The sequence below is a fragment of the Ornithodoros turicata genome, chromosome 10 (assembly GCF_037126465.1).
Source record: "Ornithodoros turicata isolate Travis chromosome 10, ASM3712646v1, whole genome shotgun sequence".
Classification (NCBI taxonomy): Eukaryota; Metazoa; Arthropoda; class Arachnida; order Ixodida; family Argasidae; genus Ornithodoros; species Ornithodoros turicata.
In genome coordinates this window covers 35,085,234-35,101,734 of record NC_088210.1, presented here as the reverse complement: position 1 = coordinate 35,101,734, position 16,501 = coordinate 35,085,234, and the positions used below count along the sequence as shown (strand labels likewise).

The following is a 16,501-nucleotide window of genomic DNA, read 5'->3' as shown; positions in this document are numbered from 1 at the left end:
CGTGACTCTAGTCACAGCCGAAGGGCGGAAGTTCGTCGAAAACCAGACACCGACGACCAGCATGTCGCTGTTCTGGCGATCCCGATCGGCGGTTCTCGCTAAAATATCGAGTCCTGCTGTGAGTGTACTCAAATGATAACGTTTTTTTTTGTGTGTGTGATCCTAAAATCCTCGTGATCGACTTTGTCAGAGCATAATAAATATATAGATGTCAGGTATTTGCAGAACTCAGGCAGAACTTTCAAAATTGTGCTGTGGTCAGTGCTTCCACTCAATTGTCTGGTTCTTCACAGGTGTCCTCGTCGCGTCACATGAGATATGATATGATAAAAAAGCAGAAACCGTTCAAGAGGAAAGACGAAGATGGCCTTCCACTCAAAGTGGCTGCTCAACAGGCATTGGCATCTTTAGCTGCAAGAGGGTATTTTGTTCACATTCACCCCACGGTAATGTGGCTTCACCTAAGCACACAGTGGGTCTGCACACAGTAGATCGATGTTTTAACACGGTCCAAAATGCTTATTTTCCGACTCGAACGCTTTGAATTTTGAAAGACAAGAACAGCAGTTTGTTTTAGTGCCATGTATACATGTGGGACAGTCCCAAAAAGCCACTCCACACATCGTTGTGGCAACCCAGAAGAGTACCTAGGTGCAGCCACTTTCAAGAACCATGATGCCGGCTAGAACGCGTCCATACAGCTTCCGGTGAACAAAAGAACATTACTTTTTTCCATTAGGTTCTGCAGACCGACAAAATCGTACGAACCTCCGCAGGACGTTGAACCACGTCTGCAGGAAATTTGCAAAGATGCGTTGGGTGGAAATCTGGATGCAAGCTCGTGGAAGACTGCGGCTCTTTCTGAACCCTTAGTCAAGTACAAAGTATGTGCATCTTTGATAATAGCTACACAGTAATCATAAAAACTAAGCAATGCATTCAGATAACCAAACAGTAGATACAACGGTAGATACAACGGTGACATTATTTTGAAGCGGTATCCCACCATTTCTCCTTCCCTCTAGCTTCTAACACGCTGCATCAAAGAATTCAAACACGACATCCCAAATTCCTGCCTGATGAACATCACCTCTGTTGCGGACTTGCTGGACTACCTGACGACACCAGTACAGGGAACCAGTCCTTATGACCAGCTTGTACATAGAGCTCGCGTCCCTCCCAATCTTCATGCAGTTGCGGAACCTGTCCGTTTCCACCCAGAGACGGACACTTTCTTCAATGGAGTGTCTGCATTCCCTGGAAGCTCCACTATTGTTACAGGACTGAAGGCGAAGAAGAAATTTCGTGGATTTACAGCCAATCCCAAGTGGCCATTTGTATAGATAGATATTTGTAGGTCAAGCCTATCAAAGTAGAACGTGCACATGTTTTGTTGGACGAGTTCAATTTATAGTAAATGTCACTTCATGTCACCAAATCTGTCACTTTATAGTACAGCTTATCTCTAACACTGAAACATTATTAACGTGTGAAGAAAAACCAAGTGCAAGATTTATGCTTCTTGACCCGTGGCGTATTGCAGCTTTTACTCGGGCTGCCGATTGCCGATTTTCGATAATCCAGTCTCTAATGTTTTGGTCATTGTTACAGAACACACGCATATTACATATAGAGACTGAAGCTTTCGGGTTTGACCCGATTCTTTCCTGAATTTGCAACCCAAATTGAAGGTGAAACCTCACTTTTACCCACCACATTGTCCTCACTGAGATGTCTGTAAGAATGCACACTAATATGTTTGGCAGCAGATGCAGTTACATCATGGCTTGTACCAAACCAGTACAGTTAGTTTGGGTAACTGAGCCTGATTTCTCCACGAATTTAGCATACTGGAAGTTTTATTGCCCGAATCTGCAGGAATTTTGAGCGCATGTTTATTTACCCGATTTTTACCCCCCGAATTTAGAAAAATATATTTCCCGAATTCTTCTGGCTCTAATTATATAGCAGTTGTCTCTCGAACACCAATGCACACTTGCTTCCAGTGCTTTCTGTGGCACATTAGTTGCATATATCAGCAGCAATTAGCTGGAGCAACAAGCAGCTGCAGGCATAATTAAAGTGAACTAGTATACAATAGGTGTGTCGTCCGTAGGTCTGTGATTTTTCATTCCGCGAGTTTTATCAGTTATAGCCGTATTTTGAGTGCCTGTTTTAGGTGGCCCGAAGGTGCGGGAAAATAGAAGACATATCGAAAATTAAATTTGCGAGAATACGTATCTTTTATTTTACGTAAAGGTACAAAAAGTCACATTCAACGACACACCCAAAAAATATTCAACTTTGGGCCGTCAGCACTTGGACAATAATAATAATTTTAAATGTAATACTATACAGCCTATGTGAAAATTCTATTAAATCTAGCACATATATTGCCTATAACGAGTAATTATAAATTGTACAGAGCATGCAGAAACTAACGGAGCAAATTATGCAGACAAGACTATTGCGAGAGTCTAGAAATATGCTAAACATAGAGTAGTGCTATTCACAGCTTATTTATGCTACATTCACGAGAACAACTTGTAGCATATCCAGCACTTAAACTATTTTGAACAATGCCATTGGCTCTGTTAGTCACAATAAAAAGAGCACTGCATATTTACAAGAGTATAGGCCATTTTTGACAACATGATGTATTAGGCTATGGTTATGCTTGAGTTGGCTTATAACTGAGTAAATACAGGATTGTTCCCTTCAATAGAAAAATAGGCACGGAGGAGCAGATCCAGACTAGTCCATTGATCTGTGGAGCACGGACTTCCATGCCAAATATGCTCTTTTGGAGGGAGCGGGTGGAATGTGGGCCCAGAAAGAAAGATATTTGTCAAAAGACAGAGAGACTGAAATTATCAGGCCCCTTCATAAAAGTCAGTCTCGTTACGGGATAATGTGAGTGAGTACCTTCAGAACACCTCTGGTTCTGCCCCAGACCGTAAACCCGCTGTGTGAACAGGTTACAAGATAAATGCAAATATTTAAAATTAAACATTAATGACAAAATGCCAATTATGTGTCACTTACAGGGTAAGTCAATCTTTCTTGAGCGCACACTGAGTGCTAGTCTCTTGGCATTTCTTTAGTAGTTTTACTAAAAAATAAGATAAGATCAGGTTATCTTATCTCTGTATCTCCCAGTCCTAATATACATACGGCACCCATAATTTTTTTTTTTGCACCAAAAATTGGCACGCACTTTAAGGTGTGCAAAGGCCATATAAGCTCTTCAACATTCTCGGTGTGATTTGCAATCTTCTGTGCATCTTTAAAAAATACATTTGCGAGTAAAAAGGTGTCCTATTTCAGCGTGCAAGTAAAGATCACTGTGCGCTAATAAACTAGAAGACTAATAAGGGTCTACCTTGAACTAGAACTTTTAAAAAGCTAAACTTTATCGTTACCCTTTTGAATTCCCTTATTTGAAGAATCCCTTTTTTGCAGTCTTTTCGGGTCCTCCCTAAGAGAAAAAATGTAGACATTAAATTATTTTATCATTACAAATTACGAGCATGATAAGACAATACTTGCACAGAACTGCAGTAAAGCAGTGCCTGATGCGTGACTTACCAGCAACTTTGCTCCAAGTAGGAGCCTGGCCTTGTCTTCCTCTTGAGGCTGTGCACTGTCCTCAACAGAGGCCTGATTGCTCTTGATTTGAAGTTTCTGCTTTATAGCCTATATTTGCCAAGAGGCTGTACATGAGCATCGCAACTCACAAAATTTACAAGTACATGTTCATGTTACACAACACATGACAACTTTAAAGGGGTTGATGCACACTCCAGATTATTGCGCGTAATTTCTTCGCGCGCCATAATTTGCGAGACAGTTTTTACCCTTTAATAAACCTCAGCGACAAACTTCCACCCAAAAATATGTTCTTTCGCACCATTTTACCCTATTTTACGGCTCCTGAAATGGAAAACCATTTTTACCCCTCGATTTTGAAAAAAGATCAAACCTGAAAAACAAGGGCGTCTAATTATACGCAGTACGTACATGCTGCTCGAGCCACACTGGCCAAAAATTGCAGAGTTACTGGTTGCCCAGTAGCAGGACGGACAACCGTGAACACGCACAAAAGAGGTGGACATCGAAATGCTCTAGGTTACCTGTGGGATGAGAACCTTGCGCACATCAGTCTTGATGAGCATCAACAAATCGAGCCAAGTACACGTGCGATTATGCAGCTCAATGGTTGGAAGTACGAGGGCAAAATCCTGCAGGTCCTCAAAATTCTTTTCTTTCTCGCCCTTGTAACTAACACGCAGGGGAACCTCCGGGATCTTGATGTACAGGAACGTCTGGTTTTTCTCTGCCCGTTCCTGCAGCATGAATCGGCGCTCAGTGGGCAACATGCAGATGACCGCCAATGCATAGCACTTGGTAGGTGCATCCAGTAAGTAAGTTGACTACGTATATCCAGTATTTGTATATACAGCATAACTGTAAGTGGTGGCTACTTATCAAGCACAAATCTTTGAAGCTGGCTACGAAATTATGCCAAAGTTTCGCGCCAGTGATTCTCAAAATAGCAGAAGCAGTGAAGAAGACCCACTGGTGCAGAGCAAAACCTTACCTTCATTTTCTCAATGTCGTCACGATTGCTAGACAAAGTGGCAGATCTTTTTGTTTTCTTCGTGTGTCGTTCCACCTGTTTTGGCTCTTCTTCTGGCTGTTCTTCCGTTTTCTCTGTAACAGAACAGGTTCAAGTGCTCCAAAACATCTCCATGGCATGTGGCCGTACCAGTATCCCGGCCAGGGAAGAAGAAACGAATCATGCGAGTGGTGAAGGCATGAGTGAGGCCAATGGTCAGGGGAACCAGGTTCAGCTCGAGGTGTTCCTTGACAGAAATTCCACCCACGGGGGCACGCACTCGACAGAAGATGCGTAGGGCACGCTGGCGATCCCATGGCACGTTGGGCTGCAACTCTGTCGGATGGAGCACTTCCTGAAACGTTGGAAAATAAATCCTTCGTAGAATCTGGTGTTCATCCACTGATTTAAGCTGCTTACACCTTTTTCTCCCTATCAAAATATTTTCAATTCCGTTTGATCGTAACATTGCGAGCTGGTGCAATGTGCAAGTATGTGAGCAATTCTCTTGCAATGTGCAAGTTGCTCGGATACATGGACCTTTTCTTTTATAACACGGCATCGTTTTTGTCAAACGGAACATTTTTGTAAATAGAATTGCGCAGTAATAAGGTGCTGTTCGTGAAAATTATTTTACGGGATTGTTTCTATGAGTGTGTTTTACAAATTTAGCGAGGTTTCAAGCGACCCCAACTGACTTTTTTTCCTTCTCTCTTTTACATAGAAAATACCCTTCCACCTCTTGAACTGTGACACACAAAAGTCTCCACACTTTGCAATTCACAACTGGAAATATCCTAGTAATAGTGAAAGGACTTGAAGAATCATAAACAGATAAAATTGATGAACAAAATCTATGCCAGCACTTAGTGTCACATATTTTTTAGTTCGGTGCAAAGTCAAAGCAAATAATAATTGCCTGCCAGGTTCGGAACATAAAAAACTCCATATATTTCAACCATCAAAGTGCGAGAAATTACTTTCCTTTTTTTAAAAAATCTGCCGCATTTCTTCGGAGTATCCCACACTCTCAGGGAGAGGCTCTGGGTCAACTCGTGTCTGTGAGCCCAGCGTTACCCCCCCAAAAAAAGGATCGCCATGTGTGACACGTAGTAGACTTTGAATCATGTGATCGCTTTCGGTGGTGGCAGCAGTTAACATTGGATAACTTGACCTAAGCAGACGTGCATGCCCACTAGGCACTGCGAGAGAAACCTGGGTTGGGGACTGTGATACAAAGAGAAAAGATAAGATAATGGGGAGCAAAAATCGTGACTGAAAAGAACGTAAACAGCTAAAGCGCTTGCGAAGCAACATGGATGTCCACTTTGGGACGTGTGGCTCAAAACCAGACAGGAACAGATTATTGCGGACTGTATTTGCGAATGAAGCGAGATCAAGCTGCACCGCCTTCGCGCCATTTCTTTAATTTCATCTCGCAGTAATTTAACCGAATGCAGTGGCCCCCTCATGACCAAATTTTACTTAGGTTCATGAAAGGGTTTTGTTTGGCAATCTATATTCTGTGGGCAGAATTCCCCGTTGTATGAAGCTACTGTTCTACCTTTACAAACAATAAGAATTACCTTGTAGGCTTGGTTGGGTAACAAGTTGGTGACCTTAATGTAACCCAGCTCCAAGAGATGCTCAATAGAATCGTTTGAGTTTGTCACACGCGAGTATCTGGAAAGGAACAATTAAGAACAGAGAGGTTGCTGAGTAGGTAACTGTTAACGGGAATAATAGATAGGTAGACAAGAAAGGTGTCTCATGACACAGCCCGAGGCAGTGACGTAGCCAGAGTGGGGCCCCCCAAATCATACCAGGGTGGAATCCTTTCCCAAAATATTTTTCTGGCTACGTTACTGGCCTGAGCTAACCCACTGGGAGCAAATGCGAGAATGCCAGCTTGGTAGACGAGAGTTCGGTGTCCTTTCGTTATGCAAGGGCTGTAAAGTGAACACGTGTTGCGCTGCTGCAGTTGCGTAAACATAATGATAACGAGTACGTGACAAAACATCACCAACCTTTACCCATCCCAAGCTTAAACATCATAGGAGAAGGGCCAGAAAAGCTGGGAGGAATTGTATGGAAGGAGATTCTCTCCCCCAGTGTTCACCATAATAGATCTTGGCTACTAAAGCTAGGGTGCCATGGGCAGATCTGTTGCCACCGGATTCCTACTATTTGAAACAAGGTGCGTACAAGAAATTGCTGAGAACGAGGTCTGCGATGCCCAATTGGCCGTCGACATCGGTGAGTCTCCAGCGAGCATGCTTGAAACACACTTCAGCCCTTCGGATGACGGACACCTTGTGGTCACGATCTGCGGCTCGCTGACATTTCTTGAGAGCAGCAACTTGGGTCTCTCTGTAGCAGTTGATCATCATAGCCAGCTCCTCGCTTGTAGCGTTTAACTGCTCTTTACAAGTCTGGATCTATGCGAGACAATGTGCTTACAATAAGTAAAAGCTTAGGTTGCGATCCTGAAAATAAACGTGTCTCGGACATTTTTAGTGGCTTCTAGCCATGTATGAATTGAAAAGTGGTCGAAAATTGCTCGTTCATGCTGATCCAATCAGCACAATTCCAGGCCTTGCACGGTACATTATGAAGATCGGTTCTCTCGATTGAAAAGCTGAAAAATTACCTCCTTTTCCAGGTGTATTAAATCACCGCTGAGATCTTCATCATCAGGGTTATCATGCAGGCTTCTTTGCACCTTATAGGCTTCTCGTTCAAGATGCCGTTGCATTGACAACAAGTCCCTACAGAAAGAAGCAGGTTAAAAGTTGCTCTTCCTTGTTTATCGATTAAAATGAACACATACTGCCAACACGTTATTACATACACCAAAAAAAGAATGGTATGTACAGCAAGCAAACTTATCCCGTCATTACACTGAGCTCTGTCATTTTATTTATTGTACACAAGTGCGAGAACTACTGCGATGTAGTCTATTTGCTCGTTCTACTTTGCAGTATTTTTCGAGGCACGTAAAGTACCTCGAAACTGATACGTAGCGAGGAAATTAGGGCAAATGCTGTACTACAACATAGCCCACTCTACAGTCCATAGGTTCTCAAACTGCATTCTGCAGACTTCTCTGCGGGCAGCCCCTCACCTCCACCGCCATCATACTGCCGGAACTCTCGCTTGTTAGAAATACACGCATGAGCCAGGTCAACAGTGGCCCGTCCCGGGGTTCGTTGCAAATCCTTGAAAGTTGTCGAAGGTTTCTGTTTTTGATTCTGCGTTAACGTCGCGAAGCCACTGTGGCTAACAGCAGTGTACAGGCGTGGACAGATGGAGAGAGGACAGTGGGAAGGAGTGGAGAACAGGGAGGTTAGCGCGCATTCTGGGCCAACTTCAGGCGGAACTGTGCCAACATTTTTCTGGAAAGTCTGCAGAAAAATCCGGGGAAAACCTGAGACACCATAGCTGGTGGTAGGATTCCAACCCATTCTCTAGCACGACAATGGCTACCACCAAAGAGCGGACACTGTTGCCCACTTGGCCATGCTGCTGGTGTTAAAAGTTTGACAACTACGATATAGTCCACAGACTGGACACTGTGCCAGTGATAGAAATCAAATGTCAACTACAACCATCAATGTCAGTACTAGATTCTAATTGTGGGATTTGTGGCCTACCTGACTTGATTCTGCAACTGTAAAATTGGGACCCGCTGATCCTCGCCCGAGGACAGAAGCTGCAGTTGAAATCTCATCCGCTGCAATCTGGCAAGAGCTTCTCTACGATGTGGTTCCACGTAGAGCAATAGGTTGTTCAATAGATCTAGGATCATGGCATATTGAAGTGGATTTGTGCACACTTCCAGGTCGTGGTGCATCAAAGTAAATGCATCTACAGCTGTTTCTTGCTCCCAGGGCTCTTCCTCTTCTACCTGGATCAAGCCATTGCATGTTGTTTCATGTGAAACTAACACTCTCCCAATCTGCTACGTCTCGTCTTATTCTACCCTTACGTGGAACTAAAGAGCATGTTGCAAGCAGACTCACAAGAGGGGGCACTTCTTCCAGGCTATCCGGATCAACGTCCTCTCCATAAGAAGCGTAGAAGAACTGGCAACCACAGCGCGAAATGATGCGCTGCAGCTGCAAGGGTGCCTCCCCAGGGTCCGGGGCCCCTCCCACCGTGCTACTGACGACCCCACCGACGCTTTGGCCACTTCCCACCAGGTCTGGCGGATCACTGATCACCATGCAGCCTCTCTCCTCAATGTTGTCCAACGTGAGCCACATGACGCCGTCAGAGTCCCACAAACCTGGCTTGCCGGCGTCCACGGTCGCATAATACTGCGAGTCACGTGTGAGATCAACGGTTGTGATCAATGAGAAGGGCTGCTTAGGTGTGAAACGATACACTAGCTTAATTAGGTTGTATAAAAAATTGCCATTTTAGTTCAATTCTCTTCCAATAAATTCGGAAAAGCTTGCTAAGCTTCATCTGTATGCAGGTTGGGTTACCTTCGTGGCAGCATAAATTCTGTTACGATACCCCTCCGTCTTACAATTTTCGAGCACTATTATTATTTCGTGTCGAGTAAGCACGACTCGTTGATTTCGGAACAACAGTGATCTGTCCACAACTCATGGATATGGTGGGCACAGTACACACACGCAGAAAAACGGAAAAAATGCTTCTGTAAGACTGAAAACCGAAGCAACAGTGTTACAGCGCAGCATAAATGGTAGGATGCTACTCGTGTACAGAGATACATGTATACCACCATTAGTACGCTAGTCTAGTGCCATAAATTTTAGCTTTTTACGTTGCTGATACTATCCTTTTGTATCTTCATTATTTTTGTGCCACTTACGCGATGTGACATCTCATTTTCAGAGGTGTACCTTAGACAGTTGTGACAATTGCATGTTCAGTGTTCACTTCATCACATTAATCTGCTTACTGTTTCCTCAAAGGTTATTTACCGGTAGTATTTATCTTTCCTACTTATCGTGTCACAGTGCATACTGTAAACACTCCTTCATGTAATGCCCCTCTGGGAACCTTTGATGCGCTAGAAATAAAATAATATGTGCGGGTAAGTTTTTTTTCTTTTCAACGAGGACTCGCCCTCGTTACTTGTCAGCAACCCTATGAAACCCCTAGAGGACGGTACTATAATAGTCTCGGTATAAGAGACTCGAGGAGAAGCTGTTCCAAAGGGATGTGTTATCCACCGATGCATGTTTCCTAGATGCAGAGAGAGAGGGAGAGAAAAAAAAATACCTGCATACACTCCAGGGATCCAACCCAAGTAGTCTTGGAGACCAACGTATTTTCTTTCCACACCGGACTATGCACCCGCTGTAGAATCTGAGCCTTTGCTGCACTCACTATCACATAACCCGATGTTTCGCAGCCTCGTAGCATCACCTGAAATTGCCACTTCTAGGTTATTAAGTCCTTAACTCTAGTCATTCCGCCATGTGTCAGATATAGCTGATGCTGTTTCTAAAAAACGACACTCGGTGTATCGTACGACTTACAATTTCAAACCAAAATTTGAGGATAATGTCGGAGCACAAAATATGCATATACTCAGTGGCAAACATGGCAGATTGTAGCAGGCAATAGAACTCGGTAGAACAGTTTGTGAACTAGTCGTAAGTAACAAGTGGAGCCGCCGAAGAAAGCAAATACTCTAGTCTTTTCTTTAGTCTAGAAGGCGCCGATGAAGCGCCACCAAAGCACAGTCACCATAAACCATAATAAACTCGCGCACCTGGCTGTTAACGAGCTCAATGAGCCAATTCTTATGCAGCGCGTCATTGGCTTGGCAGGCGGTCATTCCGTGAAGCTGTTCGGCAGCACTGGGAGCCTCCACATCCTCAGTGTACACGGTACGTGGTCCAGCTCCTTCAGACACCAACTGTTCCAGCATGGAGACTGCAGGGGATGCACGTCTCCTCGTCAACCTTGGGCTGCATGTTACGAAAGTCGGGAATTAACGGAACAGTAACTCTTTGTTTTCGAGATAACTTTTCATTTCAAGTTGGAGGCTTTGTAAGGATTCAAGGACTATTAGGATAACCATCTTGCGCTTGCACGAAGCATACGACGTATGGAATCATCGGGTGTACATATTTGTATCCTTTTACTTCTAAGAAGGGTCCTTGCATTGTGTAAGGCTTCTACCGCAAAAAGTGATAATGACACACAGAACTTGTGGAAGCAAGTGCAATGCACAGAGTCCATGAAAGGAGTTTTCATTTAGATGCTACGTGCTACTGGTACAACAGCATCATTCGTGACTGGTAACAGGCAGACCTTCCGGCCATACTGAGACGGTAGTATACCCCGCATTATCCGTAACTTTCACGAAAATATTTATGTTAGATGAGATGTTCTCCGTGACTGCAACAAACTTTTGACTCTGCATCGTACAAGAATGTGTAATGAGAATTGTGTGGGAACATTTGCCTCGTACCTAGGCCTGGCTTCAGTGGGCGGCTGCTGTTGGGAGTCCACCCAGAATCCTCTGAGTGCATCTGTGGAAAGGTTTCTCCTCAGCAGCTTTGCACCAACATAGCTGTCAAAGAGGCCAAAAGCAACGTCTCGGTTGTGCTTGGTCCACGCCCCACGGAGGCCGTGCACGGCCAGTAGATGCGTTGGCGTGTCTTCTTCCTCTTGGCTGTCTGAAGCACGCACCTTTGTCTCCCTCCCGTAGGAAACGCGAGACACACTCAGGAAATACCTCCGCTGGGGAGAGCTCTCAGATTCGTGGGCGACTGCAAACAGAAGGACAGACGCGAGATTGGTTCGGCCAAAACAACAACAACGCCCACCTTTCGATGTGACAAAAGGTGCCAATTTTATATTGTTGCTTCCACATTTTCCTTTTTAATAATGATAGCATAAAATCTTTCCCTTGGATGCACAAAGGGTATTCTTCTCGGGAAAGAAAGAAGTCACACACTTCCAACAATACAACAGAGTGATGTTGTGGTTGTCAGTTCGTGGATTAATTTTGCTTCCCCGAGGGTTCTTTAAGGTGAGCTAAAATCTCGGCACATAGCAATGTATTTCACGTCCTTCGTGGAGGACAGCGTGTCTAACCAACTTGTATCATACCACCACGTTGCTGACATCCTCAAGCAGTATCGTAGCCAGAAAAATATTTCAGTAAGGGTTCTACGGGAACTTTACATGGGGGAGAGAGTTTTGCCTTTGGTTACACTCTCCCACATGCACTACCGAAGGTACAATCCCCCCTTCTGGCTACACCACTGTCGTCAACGAAACCCACAGCCTCCGGACTAAACAGACAAACTCATTCACCAAGACTGGTAGCACTGCTCTAGGTATAGGTATTAATGCGTATGTTAGTCTCTAACCAAAGTGCAGCGAGTGCCATTCATTAGGAGCATAAAAGTAAATTTCACGCGACAAAGATAGCATATCCTTGAGTCTGCAGAAGAATAGGATGACAAAAGGCAGATTCAAGGATACGCTACCTTCGTGACAATTGTATCAGCTCGCTCGCATCTTTCTATTAGTACCATGTTCTTCATCCATTTGCGGTTCTATGTCCTCTCGAATCACGTTACGTCGAAAATGCCCATAGGCGTTGGTTACTAACCATCTTGTTCAGGGGTCTCTTCCTCCCCTGTGTCTTCGGTGCCTGTCTCTTCCGAGAGATGTTTTGCATTGACGTTGTACAGCCACACTTCACTGTCCCCCAATTCACAGTTCATGTAAGCGACTGACCAAATGGCTCGTGGCCTGAAATGTTATCCGACAATAAGCGTGTGTAGAAAAAGAATGCATCAGCAGACAAGAACACAGAACGTAGCTGCTGATGTTACATTAAAGGTACAGCATCTAACATCTTTACTAGAACACCCAATATGTCAAACCACTCATCTCAAACTTGTTGCCAATCAGACATCCAGTTCAAGAAAAATGATAATCAAAATCCAATTACATTCATTGCATTCAAATTGACTTAGAGTAAAAGTAGCAAAGTAGCAAAACTTGAGTGAAACATTTTAGATACATAGATACATTAGAGATACAAGGATGACCGGATGACACTTGTGCAATTAGCTGTCACTCAGATTTCCAGAGTGACCTGTCAGCTTGTGGCTGACGGCATTAATACTAACAACGGCAATAATACTACGCAATAATAACAGCAATGGCAATAATACTAACACTTTCAACAAGGTGTTACACAAAGCTTCAACATGTACAGAGTCACATCTTGACGGTATTGCAAAAATACTGATTGATGTCTCACTTGACCCAAACTCTGCTCACCAACAGTATGTTTTCCCGCAGTTCAATTACATTTTCTGTAGAACAGTTACAGCAGCATGAGAATAAAACTGACAAACAATCTAAACCATACATTTTGCATCTTTCTGTACTGCCAAGCAACGCCGTCGGCAGCGTTGTCTTCTCTATGTCGGAATGAGAACACTCTGACTAGGTTACAAAACCATCAGCTGAATCACTTTTGGTTTCACCACGAAGCAGACGACAGCATTGTTTGACTCGCATTTGCTTATCACATGCTTAGAGTGTAGGAAGAATGAAAAGAAAAGAAAAGAAGGTAATGTCACTGCAACGAATGCACCACTATTATGCAAAGTTTGAATCAGGTGAGGCATAATCCAATTGCTTCAATGTACTAAGGAGGCACATAGCTTTATCCCACACCCAGTATTTTAGGAGGTAAAAAGAGAAATCTGTAGTTATTGCAAAACCGTACCTTGGTCTTGGAACTGCGTGGGAATTGACTCCAAGGAAAGAGGCAAAGCTGATAATTATGAGGAGAAGAGAAGGAGAAAGGGAAAATGGATGAGGAAGACACGGCGATAAAGAAAAGACAAGGAGACAGTTAGTGTCGTTAGAAAGAAATTTCATGAGCATATGGAGTAGTATTAGACAAACATGTGCAGGCAGGAAGAAATGAAGAAGGGAACAAAATTTGGCATAAATGAGATTTGATGAGAATGAGGTTTAACCATTTCAACTACGTGCTTCACTTGGGGGATGGCTTTAAATAGAGCAATACATATGATGGTGGCACAAACAGTATAGAGTGGTAACATTTCCTTGACTCTGAAGAAAACGACATGGATGGGAACATTTCTCTTAGACTCAAGGAAATGTTACCACTCTCTAATATACACCAGCTCGCTTGTGCCCTTTTATTTTGTTCTACAAACAGTGTGTTTCAGCCCTAGTGTCTCAAGTGTACTATTCTCCGGTTATTAGAGAAACACATTGTAGTACGAGCTTTGTGATCCAAAAATGTCCGAAGGGGCGTCCGCTCGAACAGTTATTAGGCAAAGAGTGATCGCGAAACAATGTTTGGATAGCAGTGATGGGCAGTAGTTAAAGTACCTTCACCTTACTTCGAGCAATCCTGCCGAATAATACTTTATATACTTCACTTCAAGTAAATTTTGCTGCGCTAGCCTCGCTAGCTCGCTGCACGACAGCTGGCACCGCATCTAGCCCGCCACCGCAGTGTTCAGCACCGCGCCTCAGCGTATTTTAGTCAGTTTGCAATCCTATCAGAGCCAATAAGTTGGCACGTCTCAACATGCTCTTCTGCATTGTTTGCTCATGTGTAGAGCATACACGTGTGTCATGTCGTTTGTCTGAAAGGTTGCATTTGAATGTATGTACACACATATTTGTGTCTGTAAAGAGCTAAAAGGTGTGGCATGAAAACAGCATCTTGTATTTGAGGATACTTAATAAATACTTTAAGTACATTCCTCGCTATTTTATACTTTACTTGGAAGTATTTAGCACCAGCAGGATTTTTTACCATATTTAAAGTATACATATTTTTGCGAGTACTTAATACTTTACTCGAAGTACTTTTCCCGGTACTTTGCCCACCACTGCTGGTTAGCGGTTGTGGAGTGTAAACACGCGGCTAAAAACGAGAAAACACACAAATGCCGATGGCGCGTGGCACATTTTTTGTCCGCACGTTCACGCTGATAGAGACACGTTAGCATTCTCCATTGGGCATTGCAGAAACACGCCAGTTTGTTACCTGTGGGCGAGGCCATCATGAATGTGTTCCAACCCAAGAGTGTGCTCAGAGCTGAGTTGCAGACGGCCACCTAATAGTTCAAATCCGTGCTGCCGTGCTAGAGACGTCCAGAAGCATACTTGAAACTTGTGAAGAGATACTGCCAATTGTATGCTACGCAAGTGTCGAGTGAGCTGAGTCTTCCGTGGCTTTGTGTTGCCAAACAGGGGGCCTCTCCGAGTCAGTCTTGGGAGGCCGCCCAAAATTGCCTGTTCACGCGAAACGGCAGTTTAGGAGCAAAAAATAAGAATACACGGAAGAGGTATCACCTTGAGGTTTTCAATCCATTTCAGCGTGGAACTGTAGAGAAGAAGTGTGGGAATGCTGTCTGCTGTTTCCAGGGCCACCGGTTTAGTTTCCAGGGATAAAGATACATTTAAGTTCTGGGACCGAAAGGCTCGGTAGCTGTCATGCTCCTATAATAATCAATAAGACACTGCCACTTGATAACCATCCTATTTTCGCCATTCAGATCCAAAGTAACAGTGGACAGCCCCTGTGTAACTTTCCACGAGTGAACATTTCACGACTGTCGACGATGGAATCGCACTAAATGGAAACATCTTAAATGGAATTACTGCTTTAATGGGACAACAGCTGCAAGGTTTCATAGCCATTTGCATGCTGGTGTTGTATTCATACGTAAGTAGATGCCACGCGCGATGCATACAGCATTTGCCACTGCTTGGCCACTTGGCGTGGCTTCGTCAATTTTCGGATGAGGATGTTGCAATGCCTGCCTTCAAATGCAGATTTTAAGTACGAATGGCGCGAGTGGATTTTGTTTTTAGCAAATAAGAGTGACTTTACCGTGATGTCTTTAATGTTATATTTGAATCATTTGATCCAACCATGTCACCATGTATAAGCTGCATAGGAGACACAAGAATCTCATGCCCAACAGAAATGATCGATGCAAAAAAATGACGGAGGGAATTCGTCATTTAAATTGCGATGTGGTGTAAATGCGGAGAGAAGCCACACAGTCCAAAAGCTCTAAACGTTTTATGAATGAGATGTCAGCGAGACTTTTCCGTAACCTGTTGCACACTAATATTGTAAAGAGTACCTGATTACTGGAATACTCTGGAATCTTGTCAGGAGCACAGGGCATCACACTGTGATGGTCAAACGGGTTTCCTATACAGGCCCAGTCGAGCTTCACACTAGGAGAAATGTTGACAACAGATGCTTTTTAACTGCACTTACTTCGAGCTCAAATGTTATTAGCAGCTCCGACACAAAAAACTAACCGCGTATTTTCAAAAGGTCTTCTAATTGTTAAAACTTTTCTGGACTGCCTGGAGAATGTAGTCCTAAGAAAAATTCTCCCACAGGTTCAAGTGCGGGAGGTTGCGAGAACTGTCGGACTCTAGCATATTATGATTCTAAAAGCACATCGCATAGGCTAGCATCATCGAGATATGAGGTGAGAATGAGGGTGACAAACGCAAGAACGCACAAAACAAATGTTTCTCTCTCTCTCTCTTTTTTCTTTTTTTCGCTCTCATGCACAGCCACACTGTCTTACCAACATGCCAAAAAGTTGGTTTCACATCGTCCGTGGTTGATTAAGAAGTTATCAAAATTGGATCACTTACGCAATTTTAAGGTCTGGAACGTGAAGCAGGCAACTCTCATTGTACCGAGAGGCTGTATGCACATAAGCATCGAGGTTCACCTTCATCACTATTTTGCCTGCGTACAAAAAAAGAAAAAGGAAAGAACACAAACATTAAAAATCCACTTTTTTTATATAGTTGTCGTAGTCCCCATAACCCGTTCACTTCTTATAT

At 43.7% G+C, this 16,501-nt stretch overlaps 2 protein-coding genes across 2 annotated transcripts in view; one reads left to right on the top strand and one right to left on the bottom strand.

The window, feature by feature from the left end:
* The first annotated feature begins 17 nt into the window (after positions 1-17).
* Positions 18-2,629, top strand: LOC135370027 (large ribosomal subunit protein mL50-like). Its single transcript, XM_064603695.1, has 4 exons — positions 18-118; positions 294-421; positions 740-884; positions 1,026-2,629. Exons 1-4 carry the CDS (start codon positions 62-64, stop codon positions 1,341-1,343), a joined length of 648 nt encoding a protein of 215 aa, XP_064459765.1. The 5' UTR covers positions 18-61; the 3' UTR covers positions 1,344-2,629.
* Positions 1,851-16,501, bottom strand: part of LOC135370026 (protein hobbit-like) — a 32,794-nt gene continuing 18,143 nt past the window's right edge. The window contains exons 30-47 of the mRNA XM_064603693.1: positions 16,307-16,403; positions 15,775-15,871; positions 14,975-15,121; positions 14,667-14,914; positions 12,228-12,370; positions 11,076-11,376; positions 10,371-10,569; positions 9,875-10,021; positions 8,641-8,937; positions 8,272-8,525; positions 7,269-7,386; positions 6,824-7,056; positions 6,205-6,301; positions 4,769-4,973; positions 4,601-4,713; positions 4,134-4,346; positions 3,589-3,696; positions 1,851-3,478 (exon numbers count right to left, since the gene is read on the bottom strand). Of these exons, the coding sequence (XP_064459763.1) occupies positions 3,437-3,478; positions 3,589-3,696; positions 4,134-4,346; positions 4,601-4,713; positions 4,769-4,973; positions 6,205-6,301; positions 6,824-7,056; positions 7,269-7,386; positions 8,272-8,525; positions 8,641-8,937; positions 9,875-10,021; positions 10,371-10,569; positions 11,076-11,376; positions 12,228-12,370; positions 14,667-14,914; positions 14,975-15,121; positions 15,775-15,871; positions 16,307-16,403 (3,059 nt within the window). The 3' untranslated portion in view covers positions 1,851-3,436. The remainder of the gene's footprint in view (positions 3,479-3,588; positions 3,697-4,133; positions 4,347-4,600; positions 4,714-4,768; positions 4,974-6,204; positions 6,302-6,823; positions 7,057-7,268; positions 7,387-8,271; positions 8,526-8,640; positions 8,938-9,874; positions 10,022-10,370; positions 10,570-11,075; positions 11,377-12,227; positions 12,371-14,666; positions 14,915-14,974; positions 15,122-15,774; positions 15,872-16,306; positions 16,404-16,501) is intronic.